The sequence below is a fragment of the Sycon ciliatum genome, chromosome 12 (assembly GCF_964019385.1).
Source record: "Sycon ciliatum chromosome 12, ocSycCili1.1, whole genome shotgun sequence".
Lineage (NCBI taxonomy): Eukaryota > Metazoa > Porifera > Calcarea > Leucosolenida > Sycettidae > Sycon > Sycon ciliatum.
The window spans coordinates 19,568,265-19,586,072 of NC_088654.1; the positions used below are offsets into that span (position 1 = coordinate 19,568,265).

Genomic DNA, 17,808 nt, shown 5'->3' on the forward strand with positions numbered 1-17,808 from the left:
CACACAGCCTGGCAAGGTCAACTCAGACATGCACACCTGATCGAATACACAGACTCGAATTAAAACTGGTAAACCGGCAGATGGACACCCACCCACTCACTCACACCCACACCCACACAGGACAGAGAGACAGAGAGGTATGCAGGAAAACAGAAATAGAGTTAGCCAAAGGGAAAGGGGATAGATTATGAGATACATCAAATCCACACAATAGAGATGTCATGACCCGGATCAGACTCGTCGTGAATGCGACTATGCATTGAGTTCAGAAGCGAAAAGCTGGGCTCCGAAATATTCTAGTTCTGTTAGAACCATGATTAGTCCTGCGAAAGATTTGGCACTTTCGTTAGTTGAGCAATCATGGCTTACAACTCGTGGCCTAGAGCCTCAAAGTGTGGTCGTACGTCGGCCACACCTTCAGTACAAGTCGTCAGCATTGTACTCACTACACTTTTGGGCTTGAGGTGACCACGCTTAGTCCTGCAAAGGAGCTGATACCTTTGTTAGTTGAGCAAGAGTGACGCCTCTTGTGTCGTAAGACGCAAAGGGTCGACAGTACTTCGCGTACTCTAGACCCCAGGCCCGTTAACGCGTTGGAGGGAACACGGCATTGCCGTCTGCTGCTATGTTTGGGGGAAGAGCCCATATTGGGTGAAGCCACAAGAACGACACAGCTACGCTTTCTGCCTGCTGCAATGCATCCCAGCCACCAGATCGTGGATCAAGATCATGCCAGCATTTGGAGATCACTACTATTCACATTTGGGTGAGCGGGCTCCCCGTATTGATCTTTGTACCATATTCTAGTTTGGCTGATTGCATATATTGCACCACTGTTTGAAATATAGAAATAATCCTTACGCATTCTTGCCGCTGTGTACTTTTGATCACATAATGTAGCATAAGGAGCTGTTTTGCTAACATTCATCCTCAACTCTCGGGGAGCTCGCTACTCCTCCGACTCTATCCTGCTTTGGGTCTTTGACTCTTCACGCTTGATCTTTCGATCTGTAGCATTGCAATGGTTCAATAAACACTGTTCAAGTGGAATTAGAAACCTGTCATTCGGTGTGAGCTAACAACTTGGATGGCGACTATATTGGTCGTCTACCTGGGTAGCCAGTAGACTGATCTAAGCCAAGTCACAAACCCGCCAACGCGCGGCCATGACAGAGAGATAAATAGTTGGATGGATAGATAGAAATGGATAGATAGTTAGATAGATAGTTAAAAACACCCCCCCCCCCCCACCCCGCCCCCCCCCTCCTCTGCAGCAACAACAACCATATTGGCTGAGGAGCAGCCAGCTGTGTATGGGTATAGACCTTACACTCATTAGAAGGCATTGGTTCCGATTTCAAAAGTCCGACAAAGTTTGCTGCCTGCGGGACTGTTGTCGGGAATAAAGAAGAAGAACAAAAAACAACAGCAAGGACAACAACATAGACAACAGTAAAGAGAATGCTTATGAAAAGCAAAGAAATGACAAGTCCCTTTCATTTTCTATAATGACACGTGTTTGTTGTTATAAATGTGAAGCATGGAACAAAACACAATTTGAACCTATTTTTTTCCAATCATTCATGGTAATTCAACTCAAAGCCACTGATGTTCTATACCGCTACACAAACTGGTATGCCCTCGAGCAACGCCTTAACTAGAAAACTTATGTACTTGTTTATCGCTGCCTGAATGGACTGGCTAGCTCCCTTTGCGCGATCGCTTTACCTTGCGAGCAAATGGTCCCCACACTGCAGCCACCATTCGTGGACAAGTTTCTGCTGCTCTTGTTCTTCCCCGTGCTAACACCCGATTTGGTTTCAGTGCAATTTCTTACTTAGGTGCTGATAGGTGGAATGCACTGCTACCGGCTTGCCGTACGCCTAGGTCACCAGCTAAATTTCACGCATCTATCAAAATGTTCCTAGGGTTGGTTCCCTGTAAAAAGGCGTCGCCGCCTGTTGGGAATTCCCTAGTAAAACAGGAATAAATAAAAAATAAAAATACACAAGAGAGAGATTGGAAGCTTTGTTACAACTATGAGTTTCACGTATTACTACGATCATCAGGCAAACGTTGCCTGATGATCGTAGTAATACGTGAATCTCAGAGTTGTAACAAAGCTTCCAATCTCTCTCTTGTGTACAAGGCTCTGCTCTACATGGCTATTGAGCACTCTTCGGACAGTGAAGCACACCACTTGACTACGTAAAAATAAAAATAATAAAGTCTCAAGTTTCAAAAGCATGGAAGAGCATAAACACTAGCGATGTAGGGATTTTATCAACAGTTTGAGAATATTTGCATGGATAGGCAAAGCTGTGGTACAGCAATGCAATGTCTCAAGAGAATCCGGTGAATGGTGCTGTATAATTGGCTCCCGTTGGCAAAACCACTGACTGACGCTGTGCACTTTATCCTGCTCTCTAGGCGTTAAGCATGTCCCATTGCTAACTATAATCGTGTTCAGGGACGCTGGAAGGTATTTTAGGGTGGTGCGGTCAGTCATCTGAAGTACAGTTTACTCGTGGGGGGGGGGGGGGGGGAGGGGTGGCGGAGTGGAAAATTTGGGAAATTTAGAGTCCAGATCAGTGTTTTTTTTTATTGATTCACGGGGTACCTGGGGCAAAAGTGGTACGGTCAATACCGTAGTGACCGTACCGTGTCCGACACCCCTGAATGTTCCTGCAAGGTTCTTGTGTGATTGGTAGGTATAAGCAGGGTAAGGGAGAGTTGCAGAACACATAAACCATCCCCTCTCTAAATCAATACACACACCCACCCACCCACACCCACCCACCCACACCCACCCCCCCACCCCCCCCCCCACCCCCCCCCCCCACACACACATACACACACACACACACACACACACACATACACACATTTCTGCATGTGTGTCTGTGTGCCAACGCATCTGTCTCTGTCTGTCTCTTTTGATGACTCACGTTGCATAGCAACCAACAAGATTTTGCTTGTCTGAACAGTTATATTAGCACTAAAGCCACCGACTGACGCAACCAAGCCACCGTTCCTGAACTCGAAATTGCTGTGACGACCTGCAGTGATTTGAGCATCGGTTAAGTCGCCGAGAACAGTGATGCCTTTTGAACCGGTCTTAGCGAATGCCTCAATGGTGGTGTTGTTGGATCCTTGACCTGTAGTTTGTTCAAGCAGAACACCAAAACGATGACACGATGACAATGGAGCCACACAAAAGAGTTCTGTGAAAACAGTATTTCAGAGACATCACGCTCCAAATTTCAGTTAGCTGAAAAAGTCAAGTGTGTGCTGCAGTGCATTTGCTCTCCCTAAGAACATTATGATAGACCACTGTGAGACAAGCGTTATTATAACGAGTCGCAATTTTATGATTGTCCGAAATTCAGAGGTTAACGCCTTGCGAAGTAAAAGAAAAATCATCAACAACAGCGAGAAGATATGTTAACGAACTTGCAGTCTTCGGGCATATCTTCACATGACACATATGCGGCACTACAGCCTCAGCAGAACGTATTACAAAGAAGAAATGCAACTCATTAAAACGTTAGATTTACTTCCTCGTTATATGACATGTCTAACAGCAGTCTCACTGGGCCGCACCGGAAAGGTCTTTTGTTTCTGGTGAATATGGCAAAAGGGGCAGTCAGTAGCCTTTGACTGATGTATTCAAAACATCAGTCAGTTGAGTTGCCGGGAGCAAGGACTTTTCTAGTGCAGCCTACTGGAGAGTAAACCTGTCATTCCAAGCACAAGGGAGCATTCTAGGGAACGCTATAATGAGATAATTGGAGGGAAAGTAATGCACACAAGAAGGAAGGACGTACAACCCAGGGCACATTTTTAGGTGGTGGTTGAAGGGTTATAACTTGGGGATCTTGCCATCGGGGCGGGGTACGGCGTGAGTGACAGCTGCCACCCTACCACCAAAAAATGCTCCGCTGATGCAAGGACAGAGAGAGATCAAGAAAGAACGAAAGTAGGAGGAGGAGGAGAAGGAGGAGGAGTAGAATGAGGAGGAGAAACACACAAGTATGCTTTGTTTACAGGCGTAACCTTCTCACTCACCAATTGTAATTCCTACACGGGTGATGGATGTGAAGCTGAGAGCATTGGGAATGGGGAAAATTTCCATTCTAGCGACAACAGCCAGGTAGTAGTTGGCCTTGCTGGCATTTCCAAGTACGTACTCACCAACATTGTGGAATTCATATGCGGTGCCATCCAGCCGGATCAAATGAGGGTCACCAAAACAGTTACCTAAGGCAGACAGCCACAGCACAAAAGGACAGGCACAATGATTTCCCAAGTATTGGTGAATCCAGCCGGCGTTGGTTGTGAAAACCTCTTTGGGCGTGTTCTGACTACCGAGAACCCCGTCGAACCGTGAATGGCAGTAAAATTAACGGTGTAGGACATTTGCACTACCGATGAACTAACGTTACTTATGTGGCTCTCACTGCGGCACTGAGAAGGGATTTTCCCCTACTCCCAGTCTCAGCACCTTTTTTTACTGCCGGAATGCTGTTTCCGCCGCAGCAGCCGCGGCAGTAAAACTTTTCCGCCGGTAGAGTGCCAGTAACGTCACGTGATCAAATCACGTCAAATCGATGAAACGCGTTTGTAGAAAGCGTGATTCATTACCTCATAGAATGTAAAAGATAAAGCCATCAGAGGGCGCACCCGGAGTGCTCATTACAGAAGAAAGAAAGAAAGATGCTGCACAGGCAGAGGGTATTACACAGTAGCACAGTGCAACAAGCCGGCTAGTTCAGTGTAACTCTGAGTTCCATGCTCATCGCCATGTAATCATCAGCGGCACTGAAGTCACGCCATGTCACACTATGCTAATCATACGACCAAGTCACACCACGTCACACTATGCATGACCAAGTCACACCACGTCACGCTGGAACCTGGAACCTCAAAACCAAAAAATTAATGTTCATTACAAAGTCCAGTGCAGGGTAAATGATCTTGCCCTAGCCTACCCAACACCACAACGCCCCCCCCCCCCTCTACTTGGACAATTGCATGTACTCCAGATGCTAACATGAACACCATGTATTGTTCTGAAAGTGAGAAAATCCTATAAAACACTGATATTGCCAATGTTCCAAAGGAATATCTGTGTGTAGGTCCCCCCCCCCTCCCCTCACACTCACCCACGCACACACTCCTGCTAGCACACAAGCACATCACTCACACAGACAAAGTCATGACGAAAAACAAGCTGAACGACTTACTTTGCTGGACAGCAACACGTTTTACCATTGCCTGTGGCTGCAAACGTCTACTGTAGAAATAGGACGGTATTCCAGCATTCTGACAGCGTGTGAGAAGGTTTTGGTCAGTTGGTGAGATTCCTTGGTAGGGTTTTCCGCTACCAGTCTCGATTAGCTGTCCACTACTGTCAGCATAGCAGCACCGCTGTAGTTGCAGTGACAGAAGGCCATCAAACAGAGGGACATTGCCATCAGAACTTCCACACCCGTACCTACTAGGTGCACCTAACAACCAAGCATCCCCGTGTGACCTCCAGTTAGTCGATTCTTCACGAGATACGCACCCTCGCCCCGAAAAGGACCCCATCCCGATTCCCATCATAGGATTACAGAGCATCTGTGGATCAGGTTGGCTTGAGCAACAGTATTTCATGAGTACAACTCACTGCTACTTAGTAGCTCTTGCTGCAGAGAGGACTGCCTAAACAACACCCCACAGAAACCCTAAAAGCGGTGAACCCCTTGATAGGCGACAAGCCTCTGGGTCATCCTAATAAAGATATTATTATTATTACTTGGTCTGTTTCATCGCAATTGTCGCTTATCTATCGCAACTAAGAACATGAGTTTTTTCACCGCTCTGTAAAATTTCCAATACGCATAGTGAAGAAGCATGATACAGGATTCCTGTCCGCCACAAGAAATAAATTCAGCGAAGGAATCTGATGTAGCAAGTCGAAGAAAGGAAGCAAGTTTACAACAAATGTACAAAAGAAAACAGCGACGGAGCGCGTTCTTCCACTCACACTTCAGGCGCGTAGCACCTTAGCACCGTTGGCGGTGGTCCGGCCAGGGGGGTCGGGGGGAATCTCCCCGCGGAATATTTCTTAAATTAGGGTGCAAAATCCTGCATTCTGGGCACTTTTGGCATTGTTTTACTATGGTTGTCGTGGTCGGGCGAAAAAGTGGTCCGGCCAAAGCCGGACCGGCCGGAGCGGCTGCTACGCCCCTGCACTTTAGTTTATCCGACTCTGGCTCTGTATAACTCGAGCTGATGCCACTTGAGCTGACATTCGCTGGTGTGTATAGCTGGTGGCGTAGAGTATCTCTTGCTTTCTCCGCTTGGCATAAAGGCAGCGATGGGAAAGGAACAGTCGTGGCTGTCACTTTGGCACTTGGAGGAACGCGGGCAGCGTGACCCGTCTGTCACTACAGTACTGTGTGTTCAACAATGTTTTTGAATCAGGCACACATCCCTCTCCAGACAGCTGTCATACGCTCTACTGGATACGCTGACCACGACTCTTGTCCTGCCGCTGCCAGGTTTGCCACCACCTCGCCATCAGTTTGCAGGCTTGCAAAGAATGCCAGCGCCAGATCATCATGGTCATTGCAGTTCAAACGTGGCAGCTGAGCTGGCTGGCCTGGTCGTGACTGTCACGTTCTCCAGGTCAGGATGTCGATTTCTCCTGCTACAGTTCCCGTCTTTGAGCTGCGCTTGGCTTTTCGCTGCAGTGAATGTGTGCATTCACTGCAGTGCATTCACTGCAGCGAAAAGTTTCCCACTTTCCCATCAAAATTGTACCAATCGCGATGCCACTGGCGCTAATCGCGATGTTTTTTTTCTTTCTGGTCTCCTTTGATCTTGCCATCCCAAACGAATGTGAGTTAGATATCGAGATCGGACTGGGTTTTACCTGTCAAAAGGTGCGTGGGAGATAAGCGACAATTGCGATGAAACGGACCAAGTATTATTAAAATATTGCAGGCGTACTACTGGTACGCATATGCATGTGCTTGTACATGTATTAGCTATTCAGTTTGTGCTTAACTGAAACCCCTGTAGCTGGATCTGTTCCTGGCAATGCTGAGGACTTCGTTTTCTTTAGAATGGAACAAGAAAAGCCACTATCTGCATATCATTGTAGCATGAAAGAAAAACCTATCCAACGACGGCGGAAACCTAGATTGGAGCATTTAGTCAATTTTTTCCACTAGCGTCGAATCATTTTGTGTAGAGGGAGGAGCTGAGTGAAAGCAAAGATAAATTGAAGTAAAAGGAGACTGGAAAGTAACAATCAGCAACAAAACAACATCTCGCTACACACACACACACCGTATTGTTTGCATGGGTAATGGGTCTTGCTCACAGTTCACCATCTACAACAAATGAGTCAACATTGATGGATTGCATGATAGCAAGAAGACCCATTGACGTGTTGGATCGATCACATTCAAAAGCGCGCAAGTTTAATGTTCACCCAAGTACTGCAAAGATTGAATTAATGTTCGCTTGTTACAGGATAAAAGGTGACTTGGTCGAAAAATTCACATTCTCCATGGGAGTCCACTTTTTGAGATAAATTTAAAATGCCAACGGATGAAAGTCGGTGCATAGAAATTGCAAATGGCACTTGAGAAGCAACAATAGATGCCACTCACTGAGAAAAGATGCAGTCCATCCAGAGTGACCGGTTTTGATTTATAGCATTTCATGTCATCAGTTGTCCCCTTGGCAGACAATGAAAAGACATTGAATACTTGCACAATTTCAAGTGTAGCGGGACATTGAACGAGCGCCGCTAGATATGTTGAGTTTCCAGTTACATTTTTCACATTTGTACGGCAATATTGTGACTCCCGCAGTTGCTGATGGCAGCCATTGGTCAGGTTATGGATTGAATTTTTCACGACTAGTGATCGGGATCCAGAAGCTTTCAGAGTTTCTCCTGCTGCAACGACCGGGTATGGAAAGCCATGCCAACCAATTCCACCAGTTGGGTATTTGAAAATCGCAAATGACTGGCACTCATCACTGACAACTACGGCTTGGAATGTATTACGCTGAAAACAAATACAAGACCAGGAAGGTATGGGTGACGGAGAAGATAGAAAAGGAGGAAGTCACACACACACACACACACACACACACACACACACACACACACACACACACACACACACACACACACACACACACACACACACACACACACACACACACACACACACACACACACACACACACACACACACACACACACACACACACACACACACACACACACACACACACACACACACACACACACACACACACACACACACACACACACACACACACACACACACACACACACACACACACACACACACACACACACACACACACACACACACACACACACACACACACACACACACACACACACACACACACACACACACACACACACACACACACACACACACACACACACACACACACACACACACACACACACACACACACACACACACACACACACACACACACACACACACACACACACACACACACACACACACACACACACACACACACACACACACACACACACACACACACACACACACACACACACACACACACACACACACACACACACACACACACACACACACACACACACACACACACACACACACACACACACACACACACACACACACACACACACACACACACACACACACACACACACACACACACACACACACACACACACACACACACACACACACACACACACACACACACACACACACACACACACACACACACACACACACACACACACACACACACACACACACAGAAAGAGAGAGAGAGAGAGAGAGAGAGAGAGAGAGAGAGAGAGAGAGAGAGAGAGAGAGAGAGAGAGAGAGAGAGAGAGAGAGAGAGATAGATAGATAGATAGAGAGAGAGAGAGACAGACAGAGAGACAGAGACAGAAAGAGAGAGAGAGGCAGTTAGTGAAATTTTGAGTAATTGATCCCCAACTGACAAATCAACGAACCCATCAATCAACCTGTCTATGGACACGGACAGACACTCTGATGTCTATAGATTCTGTTCTTCTGGGATATCATTGGTACAACTTAGAACCATACTGTAAAAGCAGAAATGTTCTGTGGTGTTATATTTTCGGTAACTTCGGTGCCGACAATTTTTATCGAAAATAAAACGCTCCGAAAATTATCCTGTATACATTTAGTACTAGTACACGTACCTGGAAAACGGGTTTTACCGAAAATTTCCCTCCACCGAACCGCCGATTTTGGAGAATACCGAAAATATTACACCACCGAAAATTTCTGCTTTTACAGTATTTGAAAAAGGCATACTTGGAGTATAGGATCAGTAGTTGTTTTTAGTAAAATAGAAGAAGAAAACACAAGGAAACAAGTTATGCATTACAGCGTAACTTGTAGTTCCTTGGTATTTTTCTTTTGTAAAAATTAATCCTTGGCTCTCCATCCGAGTCCAAACGAGTTATGGAGCAACTATCCACGACTGTAACAAGATAATAAGTCGTCAGAAAGTGCGATAACAGGGAACAAAACTGACAGGCTACTGAGACAATCAATGACCTGAGACCTAGCTCTAACGCATCTCCAGTGCGAAAACCAACAGCCTTCCAACTTGGAAGGTTCATCATTTTTGTTGGGTGCTCAGGTCGTTGAATGTCTCAGCAGCCTGTCAGTTTTGTCTCCTGTTATCGCACTTTCTGACTACTTATTACCCTGTTGCAGTTATGGATAGATGCTTCATAACTCGTTTCCTTGCGTTTTCTACCATACCCAGACTGCTTAGCGAGGGTTACTGGATCTAGTCCTGGTGGTGACAGTCAATGTTTTCGTCAGGAGCATATGATCAGTAGTTAGTTTTTATAGTAAAGAAAATCTTTGGCTCTCCATCTGAGTTAGATTTTAGGAGTACCGTTTCTATCATACCCAGAGTGCTAAGCGAAGGTCCCAAGATCCAGTACTGGTGGTGACGGTCAATATTTTTTGACAGAATTTTTCCCTCTTCAAAATCCCTCAACTGTATTGAGTATTAGAGTGCGCGCATATACGGTAATAGTGATTATATGTGGATAAAGGGTTGGCTCAGTACATGTAGAGTAGCCATGGATGTATGTTAACATGATGTATGTGATTGCAGTATCTGCCCAGCTCCCTAAGTCTTAAAACAGATCTTGTTTTTCTTTCCTCAGGTCAATCGCTTTGCAACACAGTGCAGACCGCAATTAGCCTATCACTGATGCTCTAAAGGTCTCCAGGAGCTTCTGCTCTTCTTTACTTCTTATAATTTGCCATAATTATTATGTTTCATGCTTACAGGTTGGATGGGTTGCTTTGTTTGAGGATGGTACACGGTTGTCTCAAAATCACTTTTTCCCCAACAAATAGATATCACAATGGAGCTCACAAAATGTGATACATTTTATCAGCATTGTTGCTAAATATGTCGGTCTCTAATAACGGTGCAAGGCATGCAGGTTATTTATTCATATTCATACAGTTGTAGCAATAGAGCAGTTTCACATCTCTGTCATGTGACCAAATTTGTGCGGAAAGTGATCATGTCATGTGAACAGTGGAAAGAACCAACATGGCCGACACCATGTGGCGCATAGATGCAGGGCTTGAGTAGAGTTGAAACCAACATGGCCGTCTTGTATGGTCATGTGATAGATGTGAAACTACTCTATAGAAGAAATAGGGATTTGCTTAATTGGACTCCCCTCCTTATGGTATTTCTATAACTTAGAACCTTCCAAGTTGGAAGGCTGTTGGAGTGCGAATCCAAGATGTGCTAGAGCTGTTAGCCAGTTAGTTGTGGAATGTCAGTACCGTCGGTCAGTGTCGTGCAATGTTATGGCATTAGCTGATTGTTTTGTAACTGGTGGTGTTAGTGGATATAATAGCGTAACTTGTAGTTCCTTGGTCCTTTTTCTTTTCTCTAATAATACTTGTTTCTTGCCCAGATGGCCATGTATTGGTAATTGCAGCATGTTTATCCAAACTTTGATTTGGCACCATTTACCAGGGCTTCTGGTCTTCCCTTGCATGCTCTCTCTCATGCAGCACACGATAGAGTTGGATTCAGAGACATCATTCACAATTCTCTCGCTGATTAATGCCTCTACGATCACCTTGTGATCATGAGTTATACATACATACATACATACATACATACATACATACATACATACATACCAGGGCTTCTGAGGCGGACATGGGCATCTATATACATGTACATTGCAGACTCAGCGGAGAACGTTCAGGATGATTGTAACTCCCAGGCTGAGTTTCATGCCGTTAGGCAATCATCAGACAACTGATACTCGGATCTACCCAACAGTATGCTTATAAAAACATAGGGCCCAGGCGCGTAGCCAGAGTGGATACTTTGCAGTCAGGTATCCATACGTGGTTGGCCAGGATATGTCAAAATGCACTGTAGATCTACTAGTACCAGTTCATGCACAAGTCTACAGGCACTGACTTCACGCGTGGAGTCTACTGTTGACTGAAGAAGAATTCGCAGGATCTACATGTAGGACATCTTGTAGGGCATCTAGTCAATGTACATAGTCCTTTGTGAGGCTCGAGGATAGGCTTCTAGTTGTATTTGAACCGCTGTTCGCATTCTCTGTGTGAACCACATCACTGCAACAGTGCTGCACAGCACCGGTGCAACGCGGATTCACACCCACTTTTTGCACTAGCAAAACCGGAGTCGAAATCGAAGTCGGAAAGTCACAGTCTTTTTCACTCCCATAGCAACCGGGTTGTACATGGGGTAGTGGTCTACCAGAATGTACTCACGTTTCGAAAGTTTCAGTTTTTTCCATTTTCTTTTTATTCTTCGCCACCAATTTCAAAGTTCTGTCATTGTGGCAGGTACATGTGTAAAGCTCTTTCACCAAACAAAAATTGGAGATGTGTTTTCCGCGACTTCTTCCAAGCGTCATGATAGCGGTTGTTCGGACAACTCTTCGAAGTTTCGAGCGCTGACGCTGTTTTGGTGCCGGATTCTTTCGACTCTGGCGGCGAATTCGCTTCAGGGCAGCCCGAAAGTGTGGACCCTCCGAGAATCTCCGACTCTCAATATTAGTCTGGAACGTTGGGGGAGTTGTCGTCACCCGAGGATGGTCCCAGTTGTCTTGTAGAAGATGATTCTCCGGAACCTGCAGCGCGACCTGAAGCCGGTACTCTTCTTCCGCAACTGGTTGGCGATGCCGGCGTTTTGTGAACGTTTGATGATCTGGAAACAGGGAGAAGTGCAAGGACGATCGCTGGTGCGCAGGGCTCGTGGCTGACGTTGTCAGTTTCCGCTAAGTTTAAGGGAGACGTTTGAGCTACTGCAGCACCATTTCCGACCACCTACTAGGAGGTTTAACAGTCCATGCATACGGTATGGCTTCTTGGCGATGAAAGCACGCGGTCAGTACATCTGTTACATAAGGTTCAGTTGCTACTGGCTGGAAAACTACGCGTGGCTGACCGTTTCCAAGTCTGAATAACATGTGTTATCTGTATCAAGGACCTCAAATACATCTAGACTTGGTTGGCCAAATATACATGTATCTAGTATCCATACAAATATTGCCTGAGCTACGCCACTGGGGCCACAAGCATAAACAAAGTTAGCGCTGAATCTGGTGCAAGGTATGGGGAGAAAGCTGGTGCGGACCAAGGCGCGACAGGAGGGTGGCGGGCAACAGGCAGGTGTGAGCATGAAAGCGCGGAAAGAGGCGATGGGGAGGCAGTGTACAGCAGATGGGTGGAGGTGCCAGGAGGATGGCGGGCAATGGGCCAGTGAGATCGCTAGGGGGTCTTCGGGTGACGGGCAGGCGTGAGCAGAGTGGCATAGCCAACAGCAGGCCAAGGGATTGTGTTATTAGTAATTGATATTGGGGTGCTCAGGCAAAGCGCAGTACAGTACTTGGTCAGTTCATTTGATAGGTGCGAAATTTGCGAGGTAGAACTTGTTCTCATGCCTGCATTTCGAGGTCATCTCAGACCACTTGTTGAGCAGGAGCTTCTTGGGTGTAGTCAGGATGTGGAATATGTTCGCGGTACATAGATTGCATTTTTTTACTCACATCTGTATGATCGGCTCTTCTCCCGTACCTTCCATGTAATGGTCAACGGCTTTCCCTCGCTCTTCAGTTTCCATACGTGTTTTGCAAGCTCAGTGCTTTTTTGTAATTTTCATGACGCATGGAGGTCAGGTGGTTGGCATGACGGGCTTTGAAAGGTGTCTCTGTTAGGCCGATGTAAATCTTGCTGGTAGATTCTGCAGTGGCCTCATACACTATCGCCTCCGTCTGGCACTCTCTGCGCAGCGGGCAGGACTCCTTGATTCTGCAGTTGCATGCCTTAGTTTCAACGGTTCTGGCTCTCGCAGGTTGCTCTTGTTGTGGCTGTTGATCACCGCTCCCATGTTGGGCATGCAGCTGTAGCTCACTTTCAGGGTGTTACGGTTGAACATCTTCCCGAGCTTGGATGTTTTCGGGAAGCGTCTGGAGACAAGGCTCAGGAACCTACCAGCGACGTTTGTGCTGACGTTCTTGGAGTAAGGGGGTTAAACCATATGGCCTTCCGGCTGCGGTTCTTCCTGCCCCTCTGCTCATGTGCCTCGGACTGAAAGTTCAGCACTTCATTGTATCCACTGGCCTTTAATACGGTCTGGTACACCGGGGCTGCATGGTTGAATGCCTCGGCGTCGCTTGATATAGTGGAAAGGCGCTTGTAGACAGCACCAGGGATGTTGTTGGTGATCCCAGGCGGGTGATCGGACTGCTTGCTGACGTAGAGCGGGTTGTCATTTGGCTTTCGGATCGTTGAAATTTCCCGGTGTCCAGGTTCATCGTGGCATCCAAGAAATCCACCACCTTCAAGTTCGCTTCGATGGTAATTCTTAGGTCGAAGCGCTTGAAGATTTCAGTCAGCTTTTTTCCTGAGGCGGTCTGCAGCCTGTGGGCTGGTGCCCTTGAGAGCGGCCAGTCCATCGTCTCTATAGAGACCGATAGCGGATCTATCGACGTGGCTTGAGAGCTGGTTGAGAAGAAAGGCGCCCACAAGTTCGCATGTCTCGGCGCCATCATACATGTACATCTGTAAGTGAGTGGACCTCATCGCGAGATTCTATGGCAGAATTCCTAACTGAGGAGGTTGAATTCTTCGAAATGATATTTATAGAGCATGGAGTGGCGCACTGGTTCTCCAAAAAATATGCTTGGTCTTGTCTCCAAGGACAGGTCTTTTAATTTGGGGTTTTCCATTGCGAAACAAACTCCTAGTATGGCCCAACTTGGATATGTAAACAGCTAAAAACAATGACAAGTCATCTTTAGTCTGCTCATGCTGAAGTATACTAATGTGTTTTTGTCATTATTATAATTTATTATGATAAGCATTCCCAGGTTGAAGTGTAGCAGCAGTATGCTGCGTCCTCAGCTTCGCTTATGCTGAATGGCTTGGGTGAGAGGAGAGGGGAGAGAAAGCAGGGAGGCAATCAAGATCTAATATGTCACAATAACGTGAAGATGACCAACCTAGATGTGCATGATTGCAAAAGAACAGAGGACAATGTCTAGAACCATTGTGCATATGTTATAGTAATGTTATTGTGTGTGAGCTTTCAAACAGTTTGCACTACTTTCCCGAACTGTTCACCCACTCTCACTCCCAGCCACACATGAAACACTCGTTCATATGCTGCATGCCATTGCAGTCAAGTTTTCTTACTCACCTCTGTGTGCGTAGTGCTCTCCCGGATTTCCCTCCACGTCACAACAACTGCTTCGGTGGGGTTGAAATTGTCGGCAAAAGGCGCGACTTCTTTTTTGATCATCTGAAAAGTGTAAGGATCACTGGTTGAGCTCACAACATGCACCTGAAGCTTTGTACCGTTGTGGCAATTGACTGTGGCATTTTGATGTGTCCAGAAAGGGGCTACGATAGAGAAGTGATCGCTGATTCGGCTATTGATGTTATAGCCTCCCGAGAAACCAGTGTCGAAAGCAATCCATCCTTCCAAGGACACCTGGAAACAAAAAAAAAGAAATAAACCTATTGGTTTCGATGGTGGCCAATTTCAGTCCTCTTCGTGCTTGATGTTGCTATCCTGATCTCGTCTCGTCTTGCATGAATCTCAATGGGGCTTCATAGCGAGTCACCACAAATGGATCAAGGAACAAAACGGGGGATGTATGGCATGAAGAAAACTGTGTGGTGTGTGTGTGTGTGTGTGTGTGTGTGTGTGTGTGTGCATGTGTGCGTATGTGTGTGCATATGTGTGTGTGTGTGTGTGTGTGTGTGTGTGTGTGTGTGTGTGTGTGTGTGTGTGTGTGTGTGTGTGTGTGTGTGTGTGTGTGTGTGTGTGTGTGTGCATGTGTGCGTGCATGTGTGCATGCATGTGTGCGTATGTGTGTGTGTGTGTGTATGTGTGTATGTGTGTGTGTGTGTGTGTGTGTGTGTGTGTGTGTGTGTGTGTGTGTGTGTGTGTGTGTGCATGTGCGTGTGTGTGTGTGTGTGTGTGTTTGCTTCTTTACAAATTTGCAAAATCACGACATTTGGGCGGACGAGCTGAATCGAGAAGGTGACTTTTTATATCCACTACAGGTTTCTCCGGAGGCGTGGGTTCGAATCCCACCGCTGCCACCAATGTAATAGCTGGCCCCGGAGGCAATCCCACTCACTCAATCTAAACACTCACTTCGTAGTTTACCAATAGTTATCAGGAAAGAAATATTATACACACTTGGAATGCAAAGGGATAGAAAGGCAACAAGAAAGAAGAAAGCAAGGGAACACAAGTCCGGCAACCGGCAGCCATGTTTTGGGTCATTAACCAATCAGCAATCTACGAAAACCGGTCGCCGACGAAATTCTATAAACATTAGTATAATTCGCCAATCACAGTTCACAGCTCTGGAACATTCTGGAACATTAATACTAGCAGCCACACACAGTTCTCAACAGACAGTCATACGGGTAAAGTGGGGAAATACGGGTTTAGCCATACACGACTCATACATTACCCATGAGCGACTCACGGCAAGGGTAATAACATGCAGATACAAAATACGCAAGGAGAGAAAAAAATGTAACTAACTGCCCATCTTGGGGTTCGAACCTAGGAATCTGTATCAACACAAGCTCTACAAATAAATACTCTTTTACTGCGAAAATATACTTTCTATTAAAATGCAACTCCTACACAGCAACACAATTTCGTTATTTAAAGCCGGTTTTGTTTGATTTTCTATACTTGGCTGAATAATGCAGTAGAAATAATTTGCTATGGACAATTTGGGATTCAAAGAGAACCTTATACAAAACCATTGCAGCACATCCCAGGTAGTCCTTACATACTGCTTGCAACAAGTCAACAACCAAATATTCCTACTGGGAAGAGGCAAGCCCGTACGACCCACAAAAGAGGCTCTCAAGCCGGGGTCAGGTTTTACTCATTCGCCTCGTGCAAAGTTGGTAGCGGAAGAAATCACTTTGCCACAAATGCCACTATCGGTCACTTGGGTGCGATAGTCATGAAAAGCGTTAATAATCCATCCACGGCCTCCTTCTTTTGCTGGTTGTGCTGCAGTGTATTAAGATGTGAAACATTTACTGCACTTTCACTTGTATCTCAGCCAATCATTCACAGCTTGGTACAGACAAGTCAGAATAGGAAAGGAATCCCCCTCCCCCCCCCCCCCCCAGAAAGGGAGAACTATAATGTACCAGGTTCTAGCCAGCTACCTGCATAGCCTCTACCCAGGATAGTTTTGGACGCCGCTTCGAACAGCAGCCAAATGTAAACTAATCAAGCAGTTACCAATTCAATCTACCTGAATGAAAAGCTCGTCTCAAGTCCAGATATTCCCTGTGCGGTATGCCTTCATATGACATAGAATCCCAGGGAATCTTTCGCAGAATCGGACGTGTGAAAATTTCAAAATTTCAATCTGGGCACATTGTCAGAAATCCTGCGGGTCTTAACGACAGTGCAGTACTTCTTAAAAGCCCGCACGCAACAGTGCACAAGAGGCTGAGCATACGGTATAAATGCAAATACTCAGTGACAGTATTTTGTTCCAATCATCCACAGAGTCTTCAAGCTGAGTGAAATTCAAGGTTTATGGCCCGTAGCTCATGAACCAGTCATTCATGGACACATTTGTCCACTGGACGAACTGTGCTTCGTAGCTAGGAATGGCATAAAATCATACACTGCCTATGTGTTCTACCTATGCGCTATGCGCTGTGCTTAATCAAAGACTTCTTGTTTGCAATAAGCAGACTGTTAGTACCTTGATAACTTACTTTCATGCTGCGGTATGTTTTAAATGTTGAGCCAAACACAAACGAGGAGTTCAGCGAAATAGTTTGTTCGCCCTCGATGGTTGTTGTATTTGGCAGGTACATCTCCTTGCTGATGTCTGTATACAAATTGAGACACAGGCAAGCAGTGAATGAGACGCGCTCATCTAAAAGTACGGCTGAGCACTCAGTAGTACTGATGATACACAGAGGCAGTAGACTTAGGTTCTGCGAAAGTGCTCAACACCTGATTCAGGCAGAGTGGCGTACACAAAGGCACACAATGAAAACCTTGGGTAAATTCCGTTGTGACTCGGAGTTTCATGGCTGAACCAATTTGTCTGATTATTGGTTCAGCCATGAAACTCTGAGTCACAACGGAATTTACCTAAGGTTTTCATTGTGTGCCGTTGTGTATTAC

General features: G+C 46.0%; 1 protein-coding gene across 1 annotated transcript in view; it reads right to left on the reverse strand.

The window, feature by feature from the left end:
- LOC135828877 (uncharacterized) overlaps nt 1-17,808 on the reverse strand; it is a 197,871-nt gene that overhangs the window by 18,803 nt on the left and 161,260 nt on the right. The window contains exons 16-22 of the mRNA XM_065341309.1: nt 17,391-17,506; nt 14,815-15,108; nt 7,668-8,069; nt 5,247-5,430; nt 4,069-4,260; nt 2,949-3,158; nt 1,331-1,390 (exon numbers count right to left, since the gene is read on the reverse strand). Of these exons, the coding sequence (XP_065197381.1) occupies nt 1,331-1,390; nt 2,949-3,158; nt 4,069-4,260; nt 5,247-5,430; nt 7,668-8,069; nt 14,815-15,108; nt 17,391-17,506 (1,458 nt within the window). The remainder of the gene's footprint in view (nt 1-1,330; nt 1,391-2,948; nt 3,159-4,068; nt 4,261-5,246; nt 5,431-7,667; nt 8,070-14,814; nt 15,109-17,390; nt 17,507-17,808) is intronic.